This window comes from Rhamphochromis sp. 'chilingali', assembly GCF_963969265.1.
Source record: "Rhamphochromis sp. 'chilingali' genome assembly, chromosome: 3".
In the NCBI taxonomy this organism is placed as follows: Eukaryota; Metazoa; Chordata; class Actinopteri; order Cichliformes; family Cichlidae; genus Rhamphochromis; species Rhamphochromis sp. 'chilingali'.
Window position 1 is genome coordinate 15,935,148 of NC_137931.1, and position 26,519 is coordinate 15,961,666.

The following is a 26,519-nucleotide window of genomic DNA, read 5'->3' on the forward strand; positions in this document are numbered from 1 at the left end:
GCTTTTGTAACTGGCCCCCGGATTGTGGAACTCTCTCCCTTTGAGCCTGAGATCTGTGGACTCCGTGGTCGCTTTTAAAAAACAGCTAAACACTCATCTTTTTAAACTTGCTTTTGGTTGATTTTTATTTTTAGGTTTTAGTTTCTGTGAAGCACTTTGTGATTTTTATCTTGAGAGGTGCTATATAAATAAAATTTTACTTTACTTTTACGTTATATTTGAGCATGTTTGATTGTTATCATCTTTTAACAAACAGCAGTTATTTATTTGTTTTTATCAATACCTATCGCTTTGTACTATAACCGTGTTATAACGTTGGCGTATAACATTGGCGACTATTTTTCGAGGTATAAGATGTTAACGTCAGGCCGGTGTTTACAGTAATTAACGTTTCGACAGAATATAACATCGATAGCCTGAATGCAGCACATGATTCAGGGTGTTGTATCCATAGTCTGCAGCACAGTGGCGCTGGCTCACCCCTCCCGCGGTGGAATTCTGTCCTCCACCCCCAACACCAACCCACAGCAACCTGATACCGGAGACGAGCGGTCCAGACAAGCCTGCAAACGAGGCGTTCCCAGCCGCCCTGTTCAGAACGAGAGATATCCATCTCCTCCCGCCGCCATCTGTCAGCGCCGGAGGAGTAGTCGCGGTGTACCGCACACCAGAAAAGCTCAGTATAGGCGCCACTGATTTATGAATTTTGTTTTCTTCTGCAAGGAAGCGCGAGAAATGAGACGGGACAGAGAAGTAACTGGCTTGGAATTAAGCTAGCGTCGGTTAGCAGTCAGCTTGCGACCTATCCGGGCTAAGTGGCTAATCTTTAAATGCCGAATTTATAGCTGTAAGTGTCGACGACTGGACATTTTTATAAAGGGTTAAAGCTGAGAATGGTTTGAAATCTAGACGAAAGAACTGAGTGCCTGATTTTTCGTGGTATTTACCCTCTTTGCCTAAGTTTTGTAGTACCAGACAGTAACCCCTGGCAGCTAGCATGTTAGCTAGCAGATATGGACGTTCCTCGCTGGCTAGTTGTGGATGGCAGATCCGCCAAACAAGTTAGCCGCTCGGCTCGTCTGTCCAGGCTGTGCTGGGGTCGGAAACGGGACTAACTTAACTTTCATTTGCACTTAACGATCGTGAACAAATCACCGACCCCAACCTAACAGCGTTACTTTTTTGCACAATTGCTCGATGTATTATTCCATGTCCGTGAGAGTAGTTCAAGTTATGACGTGAGGGAGAGGGTCTGAAAACAAAGTGGGAACTACAGAAGAAGTAAAAAGAAAACTCGGTGGACCTCTAACTACGAGACCAAAGTCAGTCAAGACTGTCATGGCTGTGGGCCGAATCACGATAAAGTCGCTGGCTGAATTTGGAATTTGCTTGGCGATTTTCCTGACTTCAGTGGCTGGTGAGTGTGTTACGGGTAAATTGATTTTTGGTTTGAGAGAAAATGTGCTCCTCATTAATATTTAATGCTTTCCTGTTGGTTTCTGCTTCTTTCTATACCTTCGCCATGGTGCAGATGTTTGAATATAAAACGATTTTCGTTTTTTGTTAATTGTATTTATTTATTTGTGTGTGTGTGTGTGTTTTGGCTGTGGTTAAAAAAATCCGAAAGACATTTGTTGCTCCCTGTGTTTGTGTGCGTCTGCCTCATCTGTTTGTTTTTTCTTCCCCCGCATCTTGTCTGGTTAGGTCTTTTCTGGAGTCTTCTATATCACTCATATCATTGAATGTAATAAAACATCATAGATATCTTCTCTTAAACACAGCAGCAAATTCACCCCTTGCTTATTTTAATCATTGGGTGTACAAAAGTGCTTAGAAAAACACTGCCAAACATACTGCAGCCATTGTCTGCCAAGTTGTGCCCCCTGTTCAAGACTTTGGGCTGAAGCCAGGCTTCTGTGAGACCTTGAGTGTGATAAGATAGTAGCAGAGCTGCACAGAGATAGTGGAGCAGTGTATGCAGGGAAAGGAGGAGAGAAGAGGGAGCAGGTGGAATGTGTGGGAAGGTATTTTAAAAGATGGGTGCTTTTGGTGAAGTTCAAGATTGTGCTCAGGCTCTGGCACCATGTTTGAAAATAGGGGGGTTTGTGTTGCCTGGTTTGCCCATCCCAGTGCGTGGGTGTGAATGTGTGTGCTTCTTAATAATGTATTATTATTTCTGTGAGTGTGTGTTATTGCCTAGGCTCCTCCATCCATTCATAGACAGGTTATTATCAGAAACCCACATTTAAAACTGCTGTTGCATAGGAAAGTATAAGAATGCATTTAGCAAAATTGGAATACACTGTGTGACTGTGTTCATATTTTAAAGCTGCCTGCGGATGGTGCCCTATTTGCATTTAGATGTGTATTTAACAGACAAGGTGGTTTTATAACATGACATTGAAGTCTGCTTTTTTAACCTATTGTGAGACCTATTGACTCGGGTTTGTACCTATCTAGTGGAGAAAAAGCATGATTCAATAGACAAACATTTCTTGAAGAGGGAGCCTTTCAGGTTGTGGCTAAAATCATTTACAGAGGTGCTTTAAAAAAAGAAGACAAACAAAAAGCAAAATGTAAATTGTGGTGATGTCATTTGATATTTAATTAATACTTTACCTTCATGAGTGTGGCTTACTTGCGCCGACTGTCAGAAGATTGACATATTACTTCAGTAATCAACACAAGGGCAATTAATTGACGCTTATGTGTGTATGTGTGGTGTAAACGACCAATAAATCCAAATCGTTGGACTGTGCAAAATTAATTAGGACAGCAGTCAGAGAGAAAGAAGACAAACTGCTTGCTCTCTATGCTGTTGCTTTATGAATGCAAAGCAGACACATCCCGGTGCACCGATCTTGAGGTCATCCTTGGAACGATAAAGATGAGAAGCAGCACAGGGCTGTATATCTGGCAGAAGTGTTAGTCATCTCTCTGACTAAACGTCTTGCTTTTTTTTTTTTTTTTTTTTTTTTTTTTTTTTTTTTCTTCCTCCTCCTGTTGTCCCCTTTTCATGACTTTTCTGTTACCTCTGTTCATGTCTGAATTCCCTCTGCTGCCATGTGTTTAACCTGTTTGCAGCTTGGCCTGGGTCGTCCTTTCGCTGACTGTCCATGGTGACTCGTCAGTATGTGGATGTGGGTGTAGGTGTATACCTGCTGCTCCAATATGTCATGTAGAAACCGTTTCAAACATGGCAGAAACTTGCACACCATACCTGCAGTGCGACCACAGGCTTTCTTTGTAACAGGGCTTTTATTTACAGAGAATTCTTTCCAAGTAAGGCCTAAGTTGTAGCATATTCATGCTGAAAACCTGTGTGACAATTTAAAAATATAAAAATTTTTCACCACAGCCAAAAACTTAGTCTTCTACCAGGTAAGCTGGAGATTTGGGGGTCCAAAGAGGATTATAGTAGCACCAATATACTATAGAATAAAAGGCCTGCTCATTTGCTCCGCTTGCCCAAACCTAAAGACATTGTCTCGAGGGCCCCATACTGTGGCGTTGACAGACCTACTGTTCCCTAGCCTGGTCGCCCCTCTCTAGCCTTGCAAGGCCACGGCAGGTCTCTTGAATCTGTCAGCTTGGCCACATCAGTGGCTCAACAGAAAGTGAAGTTAGTGGCTCAAGATTACAGACTCCTGTTGGACTGTGGTGTGGTTGTTAGATGTGCGTCCTGGCCCACATTGTAGGCCATGGAATTCTTTTAGCCAGGTGTAAACTGCTGTGGATCCTTTGATTTGCTCATTCTTTTAAAATGCAAGTTTGGTTGGAAAACATGTAGAAGAGGATGGATCAGAATTATTTAAATATCACTCTCAATAAAATTTGAGGAATTTGTCTTGGTGGCAGAGAGGTGGCGAAGATGGCACAGAGAGTACTTTCCCTGAGTTACAGGCTGCACCTATCAAATATTTTTAGGACAGTTAAATGTTCTCAAAAATAGTTTCTGCTTATCTTTTGTTCGTTGAAAGCTTTTTGGGAGAATTAGTAATCCAAATAGTGGCTTATTATGATGCACACTAATATAATCAAACCAAGCTTTAGGAATGATTTAACTGTCTTTACTCAGTGTCAGCAGTGTGAAAAAATTACCCAAAGCCCACAAGCTCAAATTACCAAGCTGTGTCCACTTTGGCCCTCACCCTACACTGCTGAGTGTGCATTAAGCTCTCAGGATGTGATGCCGTACATCCTGAGAAGCAGAAGGATAGTAAACAGGAGGACAGTCACTCATGAAATGCTAAAATATCAGCCACGTAGAAGCAGAAATAATATTTACATAACTGGAACAGTGCAAATTAAAAGCTTAGGCTGGAGAAAAGCACTGGCCTCACTTTGATTCCATGATATTTTGGTTGGTCCTCGTCATTATTTTTTAAGATGTGATACTGACTGCAGATAGAAACAGACCAATGGATGCTGGAATGGGCAGGAGGTGGGAGGTCATTTGATCTCTAATACAGCCAGCGTTGTACTCTATTAGCTGAAAAAAATCAATGTGTCTCTCTTCCAGTACCACTGGTTTAAGTTCTGGGCGGAGGTAAAAGCAGCAAGAGATACAATAGAGCAGTGTTTAACATGCTTCCGATTTGGCAAAAAGGAGAAATTAGCGGATGCTTTAGAAAACAAAAGGTGCAACCTTGAGATGGTAACTCAGAGTGACAGCCTATGATTAGTACGAGGCATTTTCCTTGACCAGTGCAGACAATACATCTAGAGTGTGCAAAAAGTGTTGTTCAGTGTGTGGATTAACAGTTCTGCTTGGGTTCGTGCGTACTTACATGAACAGAAGGTTTAAAAAGAAGGCAATCTGTTAACTGCCACTTATGTGGAATTTGCTGCAAATGTGTATCCTCCTCTTTGTAGGTTTTAAATCCTCAGACGTCAGTATTCCTCATGTCCACATTGACTTACAGTGATAGCTGCAACAGAATGAAGTGCAGTTATTATGTTCCTTAAAATTAGGGCTGCTCGATTATGGCAAAAATGATAATCACGATTATTTTCACTGAAATTGAGATCACGATTATTTGACGATATTTATTTAACCCTTTAAGACCTACTATAGAACCAAGTCCACCAGAGCTTATATTATTTTTTTACATGTTGTAGTGCCATTTGTGGGAGCATTTCAAGTTGCTATACATCAATACAACTGTTATAGCCCATATTTTAATAATATGTATGCATTAAGTCCATAGTAATTACATAAATTGCAAAAAAGTGCAATAAACTACAAAAAAATTGAAAATCGTTTTTGGTTTTTTTTACATATATTTCTACTTGGAGAAATTTAAGAGGTTTATCCCTCAAAACTTTAAATACAATAAAGTTGCAAAAAATAGTTTCCCACCACAGGAAATTTATTTTGAGTGTCTTCATAGTTTTATTTCGGAGATACAGCAATTTTTATATACTGCAGGAAAAACAAAAAACAATCCTATGATGCAAATTTGCAAAGAAAACAGCAGGTGCATCATTTCACTGTGGGAAGTGTTACGAACAGCTGATAGGAACGGCAAAGCGTGTTTCTGGAATATTATGTTTTTGTTCCTGCAAGCGCTTTTTATGCAATTTTTGCAAAGCTATATGTGGAACGAAACCGTGACCGAGGACAAGCTGATGGCATAAGATGTAAGTTTCATATGCAAAAAAAATTATTGCGCTAGCTTACATGGTTCCGGTTCTACAGGGATTTAAAAATAGTTATGCAAAACGGAGCATGCTGCTTTGACCGGCTTTAAAGGGTTAACAATGACTTTAAAAAATAATATAAAATAGTGTGCAACACCACTGAAGTTTTTTTTTAACCTCTCTTTTCAACCAAAAGGCAGTCACTCTCTCCTCTCCAAATAACTTCTGCTTAGCTTTCCGAGTTTCCCTCGGGTCCTCTTAATCAGCGGTCTCCAACCTTTTTTGCGCCACGGACCGGTTTATGCCCGACAATATTTTCACGGACCGGCCTTTAAGGTGTCGCGGATAAATTAGGGAGGGGCTAATAATCGGCTCAGTCATTTTTAATGATCGTTGAAAGCCCAGATCGTAATCGTGATTAAAATTCGATTAATTGAGCAGCCCTACTTAAAATTAACATTTGGTAGGAAGTTAGACCAGATGTGCATTTAACAAAAGTAAGGGAAAAAGGCAGCAGAAATGAAGCAGGCCAGGTGATCAGATAAAGCACCTGATATTGGATTAATATTGGAATTCAGCTGGTAGTAATGTTTTAAAACCTGTATAAAATCTTGATTTTGTTCACCTTGACTTTTTATTTTTATATGAAATATCACACTTTCCAAAGCATGGTTGCTGTATTATTGATGGCAGAGTTTAACAGTATTAATTAACCTGATGGATAATTGAAAAAATGTGATTACCTTAATTTTTTTAAGTCGAAAATTCAAAAGTATGAAACATTCTTTACATTTCCAACAAGCATTCAGCATTTTTGTGGGGTAAAAAGTTAATGAAGTTACCTGGCTGGGACTATAGACAAAGCCTGTCACATGATGGCTTAAGTGGTCGTAGTCATTCATGTGCACTGCCTCTTCTTACATGAAAACCCCCCCAGATAATACAAATGACAGCGATGGTATCATAACTTACCTTTATTTACTGTGAGATTGAGTGTTGTTTCCACTTCTTTATTATTTTTTTCGTCTTCCTTTATTTATTTTATTTTTTTCAACTAAAGAGTATGTCTTAAATATATTAGTTGAATTGTTTTCCAACTACTGTTATTGGGTATTATCTTGCTACCTTTAGCCCCTAGGATAACAAAGGACATTAGCTAGTCCTAAGCTATTAGTCACTTGATTTATAGCCAATTATTTGATTTAGGGCTGCTCAATTAATCGAATTTTAATCACGATTACGATCTGGGCTTTCAACGATCATTAAAAAGGACTGAGCCGATTATTAGCCCCTCCCTAATTTATCCGCGACACCTTAAAGGCCGGTCCGTGAAAATATTGTCGGGCATAAACCGGTCCGTGGCGCAAAAAAGGTTGGAGACCGCTGATTAAGAGGACCCGAGGGAAACTCGGAAAGCTAAGCAGAAGTTATTTGGAGAGGAGAGAGTGACTGCCTTTTGGTTGAAAAGAGAGGTTAAAAAAAGCTTCAGTGGTGTTGCACACTATTTTATATTATTTTTTAAAGTCATTGTTAACCCTTTAAAGCCGGTCAAAGCAGCATGCTCCGTTTTGCATAACTATTTTTAAATCCCTGTAGAACCGGAACCATGTAAGCTAGCGCAATAATTTTTTTTGCATATGAAACTTACATCTTATGCCATCAGCTTGTCCTCGGTCACGGTTTCGTTCCACATAAAGCTTTGCAAAAATTGCATAAAAAGCGCTTGCAGGAACAAAAACATAATATTCCAGAAACACGCTTTGCTGATCCGATCAGCTGTTCGTAACACTTCCCACAGTGAAACAGACGTCAGCGTGAACGATCGCATGTCCGCCATTTCCTGCCCGAAACCGGAAGTGACGTCATTTTCGCGGAAAATGTAGTTTTTTACTTGTAGGCCTTAAAAACCTATACTGGTCATGTTAGACTTTTCTGAATAGTTTCTGGGATGCTTAGAACTCAAATTGCACTGCTGGAAATAGTTTATTTTGATGCACATGCTGTTTTCTTAGCAAATTTGCATCATAGGATTGTTTTTTCGTTTTTCCTGCAGTATATAAAAATTGGTGTATCTCCAAAATAAAACTATGAAGACACTCAAAATAAATTTCCTGTTGTTGTAAACTATTTTTTGCAACTTTTTTGTATTTAAAGTTTTGAGGGATAAACCTCTTAAATTTCTCCAAGTAGAAATATATGTAAAAAAAAAACAAAAACGATTTTCAATTTTTTTGTAGTTTATTGCACTTTTTTGCAATTAATGTAATTACTATGGACTTAATGCATACATATTATTAAAATATGGGCTATAACAGTTGTATAGCAACTTGAAATGCTCCCACAAATGGCACTACAACATGTAAAAAAATAATATAAGCTCTGGCGGACTTGGTTCTATAGTAGGTCTTAAAGGGTTAAATAAATATTGTCAAATAATCGAGATCTCAATTTTAGTGAAAATAATCGTGATTATCATTTTTGCCATAATCGAGCAGCCCTAATTTGATTTGTAGAGATAGATTGTAGCATTGGCTGTGGTAGCAGGCCTCTTGATGACAACCTTAGCTTAGCCTAAGGATTCTCTAGAAGTGTGTTATTCAAACATTTTAGTTGTAAGTAGGACACTGGGAATGCTTGTCATCATAGAGGAGGATCAGTTATGCTGTTCCAACTTGAGTAGAGAGGAATCTAGTGTTTTACTTTACTGTGATACTTTCTTTGCTACTTACATTTGGAACATCTCTGCTAGCTACCCAGCGCTAACCAGAGACCACCTCTCTGCAAAACAGTGTTGATAGGAATAATTGATGCCGCTGGGAAAAACAAAAAAAAACTTTTGTAGTTTCTAAACTAGTTTTCACAATACCATTTAGCTGGTACAGCACTGATGCGAATCACAGTAAAGGGCAACTCAGGAAACCAAGAACATATGCATATAACATTCTTTATCAGCCCTGAGTTCAAACCACTTTAAAATACAGTACCAAATATATTTCAAAATGGCAGAAAATATGACTTATTGTAGCTTAAACTAGCGATGACTGTCCGCTCTTTGCATGGTAGCAGCATAATAAATTAACTACCAGAGTCATTGGCTTCCATTCTTTCTGTGACCTAATTGTTTCAGATCTTTTTATTGAGCTGAGATTTTAGTTGTGCAGAACATTACAGCACGTGTTAAATCTTAGAGAACAGGTGAAAAATCCACCATATCAGACAGCCACAGTCCTCTGGTAGAGTGGGTGGATGTGTAGGGGAAATCAACCAGTCAAGCTATTATGTAGCCCGTCAAGCCTGTACTTGTTCATTTATTCAACGAGAAAATATGTGTTATAAACACAGACTAAATTCAGACACAGCCTAAAATGAGAGCTTATCCATAAATCTGAGATTATCCTATACTCGCAAAATGATAATAAACACCTCTTCGGTCTAGTTCTCATCTGTGTTTTCATGAAATATTTGAGAAAGTTTTAAATATAGAAAGAGGGTGGGGGGTTGGGTTTTAGTATAAATACATGGTGGTCTGTAACGAAGGCCTTTAAGCTTTGAGGGGCAGTACAAGCCACAGGATTAGCATAACTGTACCAGACCCAGACAGATACAGACTGAGTGGTGGTTTGGTTTTTTGTTTTTTTTGTTTTTTGGGGGGGGGGGGGCAGTCCCTGAGGCAACAGATGGGACAGATTAAAGCCCACTCTCCTCACCCCACATCTCCAGCATCTTAAAACTCAGCCAGGGGACTTGAAAAATTGGGAGTGTCAGAAAATACCTTAAATTCCTGTCCATCATACTTCAGCAGCAAGCATGCACCCAAATAACAATATAATTTAGAGACACTAGTGTTTTAATGGCTGTCGGCGTGCAGCAGCTTGAGCTCTTGTGACACTGAAAACACCGTGCTCCTGGGCAAAGATAATGCCCCTCTGCATTTTCAGCATATTTGTGTTGTGTTGAGATGTGAAATGAAAACGTAAACACTAGAAGGAAATGAGTGTGTTTTAGTAGTACAGGTGTTGGAATATATTTGTTTGAGTCAGAATCAGCTCTGTTTAAAATTTCTATGTGCAGCATACTTTCAGCTCCACATAAAAAGCAAAGCAAGAGAGCACATCTCGCATCCTGGAGTAGACCGTGATCGCGTGCCAGCAGAGATGATGGTGTGTGCATGATGCACCAAGCACATTTCAGCCTTTAGTCAAAAAGCCCTGCTCTGTTTTTTCCCTCCTTTCCTTTTCCACCCTGTGTCTCTAATCTTGAATGTGTGGAGAAAAAACAGCCAACACATCCATGCACTGGGTGACTTTTAATCAAGTCTCAGACTGCCGTCTCTTGCATTGGTGCTATGGGCCTTGGCAGCACTGAGAGAGGGAGAGAGAGCCAGATTAGATCGCTGTTGTTTTTTTTAGTAGGGGAAGGGGGTAGTCCACAGGAGTGGGAGGGTGCACTGAAGGCCAGCTGGGGGAGGTGGAGAGAGATTAGCAAATAACTGGGCCATGGGTAAACACTCAGCAGTGCCCGCCACCATCCAATGAAGAGGCACAGAGCAGTAAACTACTCTGAAGCCTTCTGATATGACTACCCCCTCTCTCCTCCCCTCTCTCCTCCTCGGTCCACTGGCCTTGCCTGCATCTGACCCACAGCACCCAGGTACAGAGCCTTCCATGACCAATCATAAATGGAGAAGGAAAAAACACAGAACCCAAGTCAAGTAGAGTTGCAGGCAATCCAATGAAAAGTGATTACTGGACTGTTCCCATGGCTCAGACTGCAAATGAGTAAAGCCTGGGTCACTTGGCTTCATTCCATGCTCCACTGTCTTCCTTCTCAGTCTACTTTTGTATATTGAGCTACTAAATTCAATAAATACATTTCAGACAATGAATGTCTTTTCCTGTAAAGATTTAGATGTGAGTAGATGCTAAAGAAGTTGCCGTGTGACCCGTGTTCTCTGTTAATCTTGTGCACGCTTGTTATGTGCAGCCACACAAACAGAATGGAACTATTCAATGTGTTGCAGGTCAGTCAGTGTGGTATAATGATATTTTAGCCAGACAGGCAATCATGTGTTTAGATTGGGTGGGAGTGAAGGGTTTGGGGACTGTGGGCACGTTGCTTGACAGGATGAGGGCTTTTATTTGTTTTTATACCTCAACGCTCTTGTAGATTAAGCTTTATGAAAAGGGTTCATGTCATGACTTTAAATACTAATAGAAGTATTACTAAATAATTTTTGTATGCACTACTATTTTTATTTTATTTCTACCAAGCCAGGCATACAAGAGTGTTTAACTGTTTGTGGGTGTTGTCACAGGCTCTGCACTTCCTTCTGTTGTCCCTTTATGTTTCTCCTCTTTGTACTAGAGTTGTTCTGACTTCCACCATCTATACCAGTCTTATTGCTGAATTTGAGTGCTGACAAATGATAGAAAATGACAAAAGAAAAGATGATTGCTGATTAAATCTATACATGTTTAGCCTTCCCTTCCGCCTTTTTAGAAGTGGCTATTAAATGATAAAAGGGAAAAGGCCAACGAAAATTATAAATGATAAATAAGAGGTTGAAAATACATCATCATATGCATATGGTGTCATGTTTCGGCCGTGTGGCAGGCAGGATGAGGACCCAAATTGCAAACTCACAGACACGGGGGATAAACTCAAAATGCAGCTTTATTGCTGATAAGTGATAAACAATAACGATGATACAAAAAGCAATACAAAACTACACTAAACTGGGAAAAGCTAAAGTAACATATACTGGAAGACACGGGGAGAACCACACACGGCATGAGGGAGAACACGACGCCGAACAGAGGGAGACTCAGACAGAAATACACAGAGGGTAAACGAGGAAAGTGGGCACACACGGGGAACACAGGTGACACTGATAATCATAACGAGACAGGGCGGGGTGAACTGAACATGACATGTAGAGGCACAGAGGTTCCGACAGGAGGAGAGAGAGCACGGGGAAAACACAGACATAACGGGCTGGGGAAACATGAAACAACCACAAAGGGAGACGAGGGCTCATCAATACATAGAGGGCACACAGGGGGGAGAGAGCCATGAAGGGAAAAACACTTAGGGAACAACACAACAGGGCAACTCAGAAAACATGGCCTAAATAAGGAACAAAATACAAAAATACATGAAAACTAAGAATACTGGGCCCACATGGCCCAGGACCATGACACCACCCCCCCCTAAAGGGCTGGCTCCCGACAGCCCAAACCCGAGAAACCAAAACAAAAACAGAAAACAACCCACCCAGGGCGGGAGGCGGGGGACCAGGACGGAGGGACCAGAACGGGAAACAAAATAAACAACAGAAAACACGGGAGCACATGACCATAGTCAAAACAAAGTTCAGGGGGCCGACCCAGAGCCCACAGGCACCAGAGTCCACGGGTCACACGGTCGGGGGGCCGACCAGGCGGGTGGCAGAGCTGGTCCGGAGGCCAGCCGCGCGGAAGCCAGCGGCGGAGGAGACGACGGGGCAGTTCAGGGGGCCGGCCGCGCGGAAGGCGGCGGCGGAGGAGACGACGGGGCAGTTCAGGGGGCCGGCCGCGCGGAAGGCGGCGGCGGAGGAGACGACGGGGCAGTTCAGGGGGCCGGCCGCGCGGAAGGCGGCGGCGGCTCTCCAGTGTCAGGCGCGCTGGCCATGGCCCGGTGGGCACAGGACCAGACGAAGCACAGGCTGAGGCTGGGCCAGACGAAGCACAGGCCGGAGCTGCAGCGGACGAAGGCTCTGAGGCTGCAGCGGACGAAGGCTCTGAGGCTGCAGCGGACGAAGGCTCTGAGGCTGCAGCGGACGAAGGCTCTGAGGCTGCAGCGGACGAAGGCTCTGAGGCTGGACCAGGCGTAGCAGAAGGTGGCTGGATGGGCTCCTCGGGCCCTCCGGCAGACGAGGCGTGAGGCTGAACGGGCTCCTCGGACCCTCCAGCTGACGTGGCATGAGGCTGGTGCGGTTTTCCAGAACCCCCAGCTGACGAGGAAGGAGGCTGAACGGGCCCCTCGGACCCTCCAGCGGAGACAGGAGGCTGAACGGGCCCCTCGGACCCTCCAGCTGACGTGGCATGAGGCTGGTGCGGTTCTCCAGAACCCCCAGCTGACGAGGAAGGTTGCTGAACGGGCCCCTCGGACCCTCCAGCGGAGACAGGAGGCTGAACGGGCCCCTCGGACCCTCCAGCTGACGTGGCATGAGGCTGGTGCGGTTCTCCAGAACCCCCAGCTGACGAGGAAGGTTGCTGAACGGGCCCCTCGGACCCTCCAGCGGAGACAGGAGGCTGAACGGGCCCCTCGGACCCTCCAGCTGACGAGGCTTGAGGCTGAACGGGCCCCTCGGACCCTCCAGCGGAGACAGGTGGCTGAACGGGCTCCTCGGGCCCTCCAGCTGACGAGGCTTGAGGCTGAACAGGCTCCTCGGGCCCTCCAGCAGAGACAGGTGGCTGGATGGGCTCCCCGGGCCCTCCAGTGGAGACAGGTGGCTGAACGGGCCCCTCGGACCCTCCAGCTGACGAGGTAGACGGCGGCGTGGGAGCCGCGGAGTCCTGGATGAGCTCATCCGAGCTCCCAGCAGGGGCTGATGCAGAGCCAGAGAGATTTGAGACCCCTGGCTGAACGTGAAGCTGACCAGCGGACCGTACTGCTATCGGGGACTGGGCTACAGGAGCTACTGGGGCCTGCGCTACAGGCGGCACTGGAGCTACTGGGGCCTGCGCTACAGGCGGCACTGGAGCTACTGGGGCCTGCGCTACAGGCGGCACTGGAGCTACTGGGGCCTGCGCTACAGGCGGCACTGGAGCTACTGGGGCCTGCGCTACAGGCGGCACTGGAGCTACTGGGGCCTGCGCTACAGGCGGCACTGGAGCTACTGGGGCCTGCGCTACAGGCGGCACTGGAGCTACTGGGGCCTGCGCTACAGGCGGCACTGGAGCTACTGGGGCCTGCGCTACAGGCGGCACTGGAGCTACTGGGGCCTGCGCTACAGGCGGCACTGGAGCTACTGGGGACTGCGCTACAGGCGGCACTGGAGCTACTGGGGACTGCGCTACAGGCGGCACTGGAGCTACTGGGGACTGCGCTACAGGCGGCACTGGAGCTACTGGGGACTGCGCTACAGGCGGCACTGGAGCTACTGGGGACTGCACCGGGGGTGACACTGGAGCTACTGGGGACTGCACCGGGGGTGACACTGGAGCTACTGGGGACTGCACCGGGGGTGACACTGGAGCTACTGGAGACTGAACCGGGGGTGACACTGGAGCTACTGGAGACTGAACCGGGGGTGACACTGGAGCTACTGGAGACTGAACCGGGGGTGACACTGGAGCTACTGGAGACTGAACTGGGGGTGACACTGGAGACCCCGGTGACACTGGTGTACTGGGGTGAAGGCAGCGAGGATGCAGTCTCTCTCTTAAGGGAGGATCGAATGATTTAGCGATAAATCTTGACGGGAAAAGATGCCGATGCTGAAAATACCAGGCAGCGGGGGCTTCCAGGAGGGTAGCCGACTGAGCTGTGAAGGGCTGCGAGGGGGCTAACTGAACTGAGGGTGGCTGCGAGGGAGCTAACTGAACTGAGGGTGGCTGCGAGGGAGCTAACTGAACTGAGGGTGGCTGCGAGGGAGCTAACTGAACTGAGGGTGGCTGCGAGGGAGCTAACTGAACTGAGGGTGGCTGCGAGGGAGCTAACTGAACTGAGGGTGGCTGCGAGGGAGCTAACTGAACTGAGGGTGGCTGCGAGGGTGCTAACTGAACTGAGGGTGGCTGCGCAGGCGATAAGCAGCTCGCTTTGACCTCCGCCACACAAGACACAGCTCCTGAATGAATAGTCATAATGTCTGGAAAAGACACAGCGTCCTCACTCACCACAGCAGGTGAATTAGGAGTCCGAATGTCCGGCTGTGGGGTGGTGCGACGGCGGCGTGAACGCCGTTCCTTCTTGACTGCAGCTCCCGATGAACCAGACAACGGCGCTTCATGCGCGCCGGGCGGCGTCGCAGAGGCTGGTGAACTGGGTGCTGATGGAGCGGTAGATGAGAGTTCCTGGAAGCTCAGGGGACCCCCGAGAGCCAGGCGGGTTCCCCGGAAGATCTCCTCATAGTCAGGAGCTAGCCACGGCTTCCACCGGAGCTCTTCATCCAGTTGATCGCATGCTGCACGCTGCCGCTCCTCCAGGTCGAAATCCATGACCTCCCCCGCATCCTCGTGTGGCTCGTTGGAGGGCGAAACATGCCGTAGCGCGGGGCGACGGCGACGCGAACGCCGCTTCCTCTTTGAGGTGGTCGTGGATGAAACTTCGATTTCTGTGGCGACCGGCTCCTCGTCTTCTGACCACATCCGTGCCAGATAGGAAGCGGAGGACGGGTAGGTCGGTCGAGGCGGTGAGGGTGAACGACTGAGCTGCGACAGCGAAGTGGAAACCGGCGAGTGGAGGGACGGCGCCAGCGTAGAGGAGTGTGGTGCCGTGGCGAACCTCAGTGTGCCGACTTGTATGCTCACAGCAGGCGGAGGGGAGGCTGCGCGGCCACGGGGCTGTGGTGACGCAGTCCGCACACCGGACCGCTGATGCTGCCGAGGGCTGGCTGGGAGGATGGTGCGGAGGAAGTCCGAGATCAGGGGGGGTAGCGCCTCCCATAACCAGGGAAAAACCGTGACGCTTGTCCCCAACGAGGAAAGTAACTCCTCCCTCTCCTCCTCACTAGAGCTTCGGCTCCACTGGTAGCATAACGACTCCACCGCTTGTATTACGTCTCTGCCAGGAGTCGCTGGGTCCATATCGTGGTCGTGTTCTTCTGTCATGTTTCGGCCGTGTGGCAGGCAGGATGAGGACCCAAATTGCAAACTCACAGACACGGGGGATAAACTCAAAATGCAGCTTTATTGCTGATAAGTGATAAACAATAACGATGATACAAAAAGCAATACAAAACTACACTAAACTGGGAAAAGCTAAAGTAACATATACTGGAAGACACGGGGAGAACCACACACGGCATGAGGGAGAACACGACGCCGAACAGAGGGAGACTCAGACAGAAATACACAGAGGGTAAACGAGGAAAGTGGGCACACACGGGGAACACAGGTGACACTGATAATCATAACGAGACAGGGCGGGGTGAACTGAACATGACATGTAGAGGCACAGAGGTTCCGACAGGAGGAGAGAGAGCACGGGGAAAACACAGACATAACGGGCTGGGGAAACATGAAACAACCACAAAGGGAGACGAGGGCTCATCAATACATAGAGGGCACACAGGGGGGAGAGAGCCATGAAGGGAAAAACACTTAGGGAACAACACAACAGGGCAACTCAGAAAACATGGCCTAAATAAGGAACAAAATACAAAAATACATGAAAACTAAGAATACTGGGCCCACATGGCCCAGGACCATGACATATGGTGGACAGCAATCTTGTATTTATAAACAAAAGTGGTGTGAGATATGAGTAAAAGACAGTGAAGAGGTGCAATAATAGCTGTTGTTTTCAAATTAAATTACGGTCAGAGGAGTCCCAGTGAGAAGCTGGGAGGTTCTCTGCTATCCATGTGTTCACAATACTGGGTATGGCATGACTACACAGCCCATACTAATCAGTTTTGTCAAAAGATTTCACAATGGTTATGTTTCAGTCATGCCGTACTCTCGAAAAGAAAGCCTGTAGCATAAAAATACACTGCTTAAATGTGGGTGACCTACGGTTTAATACTGTTTCTGAGCACATCCTTTGCAGGATGTGATGATGAAGCACTGGAGCTGCTGCCTTCCTCCTAACATGCTGCTCTTGGTACTTTCTGCTGCAACATGTGGATAAATTCAACGCTTCAAATAGCTACCAAAGTTAGTCGTGGGGGCTGTGCTGCAATTGAACAATCATGCTTGAAGTGGAGGTTTTGGCAAAAAGTTTGCTGACTCACCGTTGGAACAAATGTTGGGCAGGATCATTTCTTTTGCCATGAACAGTAGAACAGTCTTTTATAGAAGTTATTTTGAAGTGTTTTGTATTGATGATCCTTTCTAAAAAAGTATTTTAAATAGTATACCTGATTTCCAAGTTCTTGGTCAGAAAAAGTGTTTGTCTGTCTCTTTCAATATCAAAACACCTTGGAATTGCAAAATGTTTTCAACAGGGAGAAAATGTAAGAAACGCACAAAAGCTCTATTCAGACACTGAGATTTCACCGACGTTATTCAATAAGAAAAAATGTGACTAGAGAGATCAGTTATTTTTCAAATCTTCAAAGTAAAGAAAAATGAAAATACAGCTGCATCAGAAGACTTTCTGTGCCCATTGTCAACCGTGCAGCATTTATTTGTCATATTTTAGCTTGGTGGAATAGAAACAATATGAAGCCGTATGTATGATAAGATGTTAGTGTGTGTACTATTTAGTAATCAGAATGCAACACCCTGCTAGAATTTTACCGGCTAACCCCGGCAGAGCCGTCAGCCATTTCCTCATGAAAATGAAAATTCTTCAACATAGTTATAACTGAGTTTGAACTCCTTTCCCGCTTTACAAAGCATGCAACCCACAGAACAGAAGGCAGTGAGGAGCCCACAGGTTGAGGGTCGCCGAGGCCCACAGTAGACCAGGGTTGATAGCTTTATCAGATGATGGGAGCAGCGGAGGAGAGTTGGCTTCATGCCCAGCAGAGCTACCACTCCATCATGTCACCCTCTGCCCACACAAGCTAGCTTGACCTTGGACTGAGCACAGCCACTTTCCTTTGTCCGCCCCTTTAAACAGTTTTCAGCCCCCCACACCCTCAGATGCAGGAAAGGGAGGAGCTGGGAGTAAAGGAAACTAAGTAGCATATTATGTCTCCCTTATCTGAAATTACCCACGGAAGCATCCTGTGCACACATTTCTTGCTGGCATAGCACACAGTTTTCCAGACATTCACTGCACACGAAAAAAGGAGAACGGACACTTTCTGACTTCTTACACAAAAATCAACAATATTACATTAGATTCAAGGTTTATTCTGATTTTATGTAATACGACCTATAAAATTGTTTTATTATTTAGGAACAAGGTTGGAACTTAACCATGCACACTGAGCTGCTTAAACTCTGGTCTTCTAGACACTGCTGTTATTACTCATCTTTTTATTGATGTTTTTTAATTGGTGCCATTTGGAACCCTTTAGCTCCAATCCTCACATACTCCTCTGTATGGGAATGTGTTATGTCCTTCAGGCTAGAGTTGAAATTGGTATTTGTATTAATCTTCTGCTTGAGAGAACCAGTTGTCTTTGTGGGAAGACTTTATATATGTATGTGTGTGTGTATGTGTATATATATATATATATATATATATATATATATATATATATTCGATAATTTTTTATATATTCGGTTCGATACTTTTTCGATACAAAAAAATGTTCATGCCTTTTTAATTTGTCATTTATTAAAATTATAAATATATATTTTAACTCAAAAGTACAGTTTTTTTTTTTTTCCTCAGATATTTTTATCAAAGTTTCTGCATCCATTTTTACAAAAGACAAATTGAACAATATGCCGTCAGTTTTTAAATTTAACCCTAACCCTAACCCTTGTGCACGTTTTTTTATTTTGACAGCGAATGCGCACCTGTGGACCACTTATGTGCAGCCCTGGTTATTTAGCTCGTCATATCGCAGCCACAGAAATTCTTTTGTCCATGAAACCATAAAGCTGCACTTTTTGCCTTATAGTCTGATTCATCATAACTTTTCTGTTTTGTGGTAAGCTTTTCTTTGGCTGTCACTTCTTCACCCTGACCTGTCTTATTTGGCTCAGCTGAACTAAAATATATATCCTGCTGCTTTTACACACGCACTCACATTAACGCTCAGCGATTCTCTGCACGATTAACCTCTCACATGTTTAAGCTTGCTGCCGGAGATTTCACTTGTCATGTTTGCGTAGTAAGCTAACGATTAATAAGACGATGTCAGAGGAATTGGTGCACAAATTATCATCACTCACCAATCAGTGCTGTCGCTCTCTATACACAGTTCACGTGATTGCAAAGTGAAAGCAAAAAACAAGCACAAATTCAATTGGATTTCATTATGTCACATATTGACAGTGGCTCACCGATGCCAATGACATAATTGCCCAGCTACATTTCCGAAAGAATGCAAAAGCATTGACATATATTTTTCCTTCCTGCGATAGCCCGACGGGCAGGGCAGAGAGAGATTTTGGTAGCCCGACTGGAAAAATCGCTAGCCCGTATTGCGAGCCCTGTATCTGATTGAGGAATCACTCATCTTTGGAAAAGAGAGTTTATTACAGAGAAATGGCTCTTTCAAAAAATAAAAGCTATACTATACGCTTCTTCTGGGCTATATTCTCAGCAGCATATTAAACATATCAGGTCCCCATGAGGAGAATCATGTGCTAAAGGCTGTCTAAATGACTCTGGTAAAGTTTGTAGCATGCTTGCTTGTTGTTTTTGTCTGCTTCCACTTGTCTTTGCACTAGGATGATGTCGGCGTAAATGTGCAGTCATATTCGTTGTGTTCCCACTAGTGCTTTCAGGTTAATCTCGTTGAAATGACCTTAACGCCACAACACGGCAAATCTCCGTTAACGAGCTACCCCTGATCGCCCCGTGCATGGGGCTAGACGGCCAACACGTTAACGAGCTAACTGCGCTAACACACTAATTCCCACCCGTGTAATTGAGCATTGCGTGGCACATCCAACATACTTTAGTCCATGACGCGCTTACCTTCAGGGTCATACATCGCATGAAAACCAAAATAATTCCAAACGCCAGATCTGAATGAGGGTGGGGGAGGTTCAATTTGCCATGTTGCAAGGAGAGCTTAACTTCTGTCTCGCTAGCTTGCCCTGCACTCTTCCTTCTGACGATGCTGTCTGTGTTGAGCGCTCAGTGGATCTGCGCTCGACAGTGCAGCCTAGGTGGAGTAGTCGAACGCAGATTCACGAACGCTCAACACAGACAGCATCGTCAGAAGGAAAGTTGATAAAATAAATTTCAAATTTTGTATTGTTCGATACATATGCATACCGAACCGAAAGCACTGTATCGAACGGTTCAATATCGATACGAATATCGTTGCACCCCTAAAATATATATATTTGGATCTTTCCAGTGCCTACCTCTATAGCTCCTATAACACACACGTAAACACACACAAAAATATCTCTCTCTCTAAATGTATATAAAATAATAATTTTCTTTTTTCTTTTCTTTTACATAACATACATCTTTGCTCTCTCTCTTCACAGCGGCGCAGGGTGAGGTGAGGGAATGTGCCTTCACAGACCAGCAGCAGCAATGGGAGGTGGAACGAGTGGCGGGGGATGAAGGCCGGGTCTCCCCAGAGAATACCACTATCCGATGTGCCAAAGGCAGACACTGTTTTGGGCTGTGGGAGAAAACTCCTCCAGGAGAAGTGCGCCTGGTGAAGCAAGGTATTTTCACTGTGACAATGTTTGTTTGTTAGATTGTGAAAAGTCGCCAAAAAGCTTAGAACCTTTCTGGCTCAAACAATCTTTGTGACTGCAACAAATATGCTGTCACTAGTGGGAAAACCAGGTGCTAGTTATTTTCCCAATCCTTGATCAATCTTAGTATATGTCAGTTGAATTTTTAATCATTCCAGGTTCTCGGCATGAAACTGTGTAATTATTAAAGTAGTGGGCTGACAGAAAATTAATATCATCAGTTTTTAATTACTCAGTAAAATTGTTGTGTATAGGTCTGTGTGGAAAGTACTCCATACGTTGTGGCTTAGCAACAGTTCAGCTCATAATACACCTACAACTTGATTTTTAGCATCATATAGCATCATATAAGTACGCGTGGATCTGCCAGGCTAGAGGAAAGCAGGAAAACCACAGAGGAGATTCACTAATGTAGTGGATGCATAAAAAAACACATGCTGTCCTGCTTTACTCATGCAGGTGAGGAGAGCATATGTTGTTTGTGAGTTTTAAATGCTGACTTGCTACAAGGGTTTGGTACAGCAGGAAGCTTTATATGTTTAATTTAGTTTTTATGCCTAATTCCCTTCCTGACACAGTCACAACGAGTTGTTGGAATCAAACCAGCAACTCTTCACTTGGTGGGCAAATGTATAAGTCACTACAATATGGAGCCATTGACTACATTTAGGGCCACAAAAACCAGAAGACAAAACATCTGTGTTCGATATGCTTTAAATGCGGAGAAGAATGAATTCATCGTTGACATATAAAGCTGTCGCTTGGATGTTCAGAAAGGTTACATCCTCAAACAACACATAAAGGAAGACAGAAGGGTGGGTCGAATACAAGCCTGAGAGACTTGTATTTATATTGTCTTATTTGTCACAGTATTTTTTAGTATTCAATGTCATGCAGTGCCCAATATTTTCATTTGCATTTTAAAGACATTTTCTCCATAAATTGTTTCAAAAACCCATAAATTGGGACACAATTTTAACCAGAATGCAGTAAGAAAAATTACAAATCCTCCATTTTTGTTTTTTCAGTCATCATCAACTGTTCAAATCATTTGCTCAAGATGTAAATAAAAATGTTAATGGTTCATACGCAGAAATCTTCTTGTTGGAGGCCCTTTAAAAGTCGTAATCTGCTGCTTTCCTTTACATTATATTAAATTAAATAATTGGGGGTGTTTGTCTGTTTGAGAGACAAATGTTTGAATCTTTATCTGTTTTGTGACATATTAGACTGAAATATTATTTAAGAAAAAGTGAAATAAAAGGCTCCTTACGCATATTTCATTTGTGTCTCAATCTTGGCTGGAAAAATTCTTTGTGACAGAAGCTGACCTCTACCACACTACTTGAAAATTCATATGAATGTTTCAAGTTATCTGAAAGAGTTGAAAAGAGCTGTAAGCTCAATTTTTACATTGAAATGGTTTCCTAGAATAGACTCAAAAAGAGCTATTTTGAATGTCCACTTCAGCACTCCTTTGTACATACACATTGTCAAATGCCTTCATCCAAGGGCATAGTCAAAAGTATATAGTATGAAATAGACACAGAACTTTGTTATCTGTTTCATAAAATCACAGTTTTTCTTTTATCTATAATCATGTTTTTAAGATGCTTTTTATTTAGTGAAACAGTGAAAGCCCCTTACTAGCTCTGATTGGTTTAGTCCACAATAGGGGCAAAATGTGTCTGTTGTTGACCACAGGGAAGGTTGCAGATTTTTTTTTTTTTTTTCTTTTTTTTTGCTACCCAAACATTTGGTCGCACAGGTCCAACCAAATTTTTTTTTTTAGTCGCACCACTGAAAAATTTGGTCGCATTTGTGACCAAATTGGTCGCACTCTAGAGCCCTGAAATTAGTTTTTACTTTCACTATATCTGACCCAATTGTGCTGTCACATTCAATAACTGTTATTTTAAAACTGAGGGGTTAATACGTTTTTTGGGCAGGGTTTCTCCAACATTTTTTTTTTTTTTTTTACCCTTCTTCAGGTTGCTGGACTCACCTAGGCGACAACCAGGCATGCCGAGATGACCGCTGTGTGGTTACCAACTTGCCTCCACAGATACAGAATGGGACTTACCACTTCTGCTGCTGTGGCAGTGACATGTGCAATGTGAACTTCACAGAGGACTTCCCGCTGCCAAGCCCCACCACTGCGCAACCCATACGTAAGAACACTCTCTTACCCCCGTTACCTTTTAGCCTCACGCCCAGCCACCTGTGAGAGATTACAGAAGATAAAATTGAATACTAAACATGCTGTCAGTGTTGTGAATTTCAAGCCAAAGGTCTTGTCTTCCTCTAGCCAGTGAATGCAAATTAGTTGACCTAAAGTCAGATCTGATCCAAATTTATGGTTTTATTAATTGTTACATTGACTTTTTTTAGTCCTAGATAGACAAAAAAGGGCTGCCATAGCTACACCTACTTATTGCTCTCTCTAGCCCCCTTTGCTAGTCTGCTATATCATTTAGCAACAGGGACTTTGAGATGACCTTTCCAATTGTCACCAGTTAGAAAACCTTGACAACGGTGGATCAGAAAGATGAAGAACTGGATACAACAAATGACATTATAGTATTGTCCACATCCACTCTTAGGAGCCGTGTAGATTATAACCCCTAAAGGACCATGACAGTGGTTGATAGGGGATTCGGTTTAAGTCGTGACTGAATACTGTGAAAGGTGTCAGACAAAGCAAACAGATAAATTGTTAATTGTTAATTCTTCTCAAGGTTGACCCGTGAATGAAAGAGCATGAGGTGGGGGCGGTGGCAACAGCAGCTTGTCATCTCCCTTGCCTACACACAAACACGCTTCCTACCATCCATGTCGTCTCTCTGCATTCCACGGATTACATGGCGTCTGCTTTATCCGTCTGTCTGTGGGTGTGCCGGTGACTGTTCAACTGTGTAGACAGATGACAAAGAAAAGAAATTGTAGGGGAAAAAATTGATGCTGCTGGAAACTCAAGTTTGTGTTGTATTGTAACTCTAAATCCTGTTTCCGTTTTCAGTACGGTGTTATTTCTCGGCATGTCTGGGCAGACGTACTCTTGTGTTGTTAGAAGTAGGAAATGGTTTGAATCAGTTGGCTGTCTGAATGATCTTAGGCCAAGATTCAAGAGTGACATTAAGGTCTAGGTAAGAGGCACTGAGACGAGTTAGAAAACAGGCGATTGGCTTAACGCCTATTCGTGTAGTGAAGAAACTTGTAGGTACAGAAATTTAAGTAAAGCTTCGGAATTCATCATTTTATTTAAAATTACTGAAGTTAGAAGTTTACAGAGAATGTACGCATTTATTGATACAGGAGGTCCCAATTCAGGGTTTAGTTGTATGCCATGTGTGTGTTTCTCAAGCTCAGGTCTTCTATCAGGCCTGGGAGTTTGAGGGTTCACAAATTTGCTGTTTCCTGGACTGCACTGTTTTTTTGTTTTTTTTTTTTGGATGATGTGATGGAATCTGCTGAAGTCACTCTTTCAGTTTAGGGGTTACAGCTGCTAATGCTGCTATTATCACAGGCACCACTTTGCCCTTTGGCTTCCACTTCTGCTCCAGTTTTTTCTCAAGTTCCTGGTACTTCTCTGTTTTTCTGTCTGCTGGGATTGTCACATCTATGATAACTGCAGTCTTGTGCTGATAACCACTACTCTGTCTGGTTGGATGGCCAGCAACTGCTTGTCTGGAACTAGGGCTGCTCAATTAATCGAATTTTAATCACGATTACGATCTGGGCTTTCAACGATCATTAAAAATGACTGAGCCGATTATTAGCCCCTCCCTAATTTATCCGCGACACCTTAAAGGCCGGTCCGTGAAAATATTGTCGGGCATAAACCGTCCGTGGCGCAAAAAAGGTTGGAGACCGCTGATTAAGAGGACCCGAGGGAAGCTCGGAAAGCTAAGCAGAAGTTATTTGGAGAGGAGAGAGTGACTGCCGTTGGTTGAAAAGAGAGTTTAAAAAAAAAAAACTTCAGTGGTGTTGCACACTATTTTATATTATTTTTTTAAAGTCATTGTTAACCCTTTAAAGCCGGTCAGAGCAGCACGCTCCGTTTTGCGTAACTATTTTTAAATCCCTGTAGAACCTGAACCGTGTAAGCTAGCGCAATAATTTGTTTTGCATATGAAACCGGAGGAGTTGTACTTACATCTGATGCCATCAGCTTGTCCTCGGTCACGGTTTCGTTCCACATATAGCTTTGCAAAAATTGCATAAAAAGCGCTTGCAGGAACAAAAACATAATATTCCAGAAACACGCTTTGCCGATCCATCAGCTGTTCGTAAGACTTCCCACAGTGAAATGATGCACCTGCTGTTTTCTTTGCAAATTTGCATCATAGGATTGTTTTTTGTTTTTCCTGCAGTATATAAAAATTGCTGTATCTCCAAAATAAAACTATGAAGACACTCAAAATAAATTTCCTGTTGTTGTAAACTATTTTTTGCAACTTTATTGTATTTAAAGTTTTGAGGGATAAGCCTCTTAAATTTCTCCAAGTAGAAATATATGTAAACAAAACAAAAGCGATTTTCAATTTTTTTTGTAGTTTATTGCACTTTTTTGCAATTTATGTAATTACTATGGACTTAATGCATACATATTATTAAAATATGGGCTATAACAGTTGTATTGATGTATAGCAACTTGAAATGCTCCCACAAATGGCACTACAGCATGTAAAAAAATAATATAAGCTCTGGTGGACTTGGTTCTATAGTAGGTCTTAAAGGGTTAAATAAATATCGTCAAATAATCGTGATCTCAATTTCAGTGAAAATAATCGTGATTATCATTTTTGCCATAATCGAGCAGCCCTATCTGGAACTTGAAGAAGTCCACACAGGACCTTAGCCCTGTTGTTTTCAACCACCTTCGGCAGCGTCTCCCATCAGGACTAGGGATGTCTAATCCATTTGGCAGCACAGAAGTTCCTCTACACTAGGGCTGCTCGATTATGGCAAAAATGATAATCACGATTATTTTCACTGAAATTGAGATCTCGATTATTTGACGATATTTATTTAACAATAACAATGTATTGAAAAATGGTTTTAAAGATTGTCAAAAAATAATATAACATAGTGTGCAAATACTGATAACAGTACAAATGTTTGCAATATAAAAAATAAATGAAAAATGTAAACATCTATGTTTAGTGAACGTTGCAGTGTTGCTCTGTGGTGCAGCTACGACACTGTAGCAAAGTTTACACACTGTGTCTACTTGATCCACGTCTGACTCCGCGAACCCATAATGTTTCCACACCACTGAAGTTTTTTTTACCTCTCTTTTCAACCAACGGCAGTCACTCTCCTCTCCAAATAACTCCTGCTTAGCTTTCCGAGCTTCCCTCGGGTCCTCTTAACTGTTGTGACGCGTGTTCGAAATGCAGAGAGTTGCGCTCGATTTGCCACACGGAGCAGTAAAGCATGAGCGAGGGGCTAATAATCGACTCAGTCATTTTTAATGATCGTTGAAAGCCCAGATCGGAATCGCGATTAAAATTCGATTAATTGAGCAGCCCTACTCTACACTATCCCAGCTTCTTGGTTGTGCCTGTACAATGTCCCAGCTTGCATCTTACATCCTGTTACAAAGTATTCAACTGTCTCCAGTTCAGTACTTTTCACTGGCTGTAACTTGTCATGTTGGCTGTGAAAGACCTGTCTCTATGGATCTGGTGCTTAGGGCATATTCATGTGCTGCCATAATCAGAACCTCCGCGGCGTCCTCTAGATGGGCCTTTATTAGCTAGTTGTAGGTTTTCTTGATGTCAGCTACTTCCTTTGTCAATGGTACATGATAGCTCCTCCTCCTTTTCTTCATCACCATCTGTCTTCTCTGCCTGAGCCATTCTTGGAGGAGCTCATATTGTGGACCCATGTTCTTGATGTATTTGTGTGTTTCTTCCTGGATTGTAGCTCTGGCAATAATTCTCATCCTTCTTGTTTCTGCCGCTGGACTTTGGGTAGAAGCCTCTATATTGTGAGGAGATTTTATGTTTTGACATCAGTAGTATTGGGTCTCCTCCTGTGGCCAGCATATTATTCTAGCTGGGTATCTGATCTGGTAGCATATGTATCGATAGCTCAGATCTTATTCCTACCACTGAGCTGGGTTCTCAGCACTCATCTTACCTTCTGAATGTATTTTGGCTGTGGCTGCAATACAGGAGCAGGGACAGTGCATCACCTTTGTATATCGGCACTTTTTAATTTAGTTACTAAAATGAAATAGATTTAGACGTAGAAGAGAAAAATTGGAAAGACTGCAAAAATTATTCATTCACCTGCGGCTGGAGATACATTTTTAAGTTATCTATACACTCCTATGTATGTCACATTCTCCCGGACAAGGTATTTCAACAACTCCTG

The 26,519-nt window shown here is 43.5% G+C and overlaps 1 protein-coding gene across 1 annotated transcript in view; it reads left to right on the plus strand.

The window, feature by feature from the left end:
• Nucleotides 1-535: 535 nt before the first annotated feature.
• The window catches only part of LOC308393492 (bone morphogenetic protein receptor type-2-like), a 44,930-nt gene continuing 18,946 nt past the window's right edge, over nt 536-26,519 (plus strand). Inside the window, exons 1-3 of the mRNA XM_080877291.1 lie at nt 536-1,417; nt 19,917-20,102; nt 22,127-22,306. Coding sequence (XP_080733417.1) covers nt 1,339-1,417; nt 19,917-20,102; nt 22,127-22,306 — 445 coding nt within the window. The 5' untranslated portion in view covers nt 536-1,338. The remainder of the gene's footprint in view (nt 1,418-19,916; nt 20,103-22,126; nt 22,307-26,519) is intronic.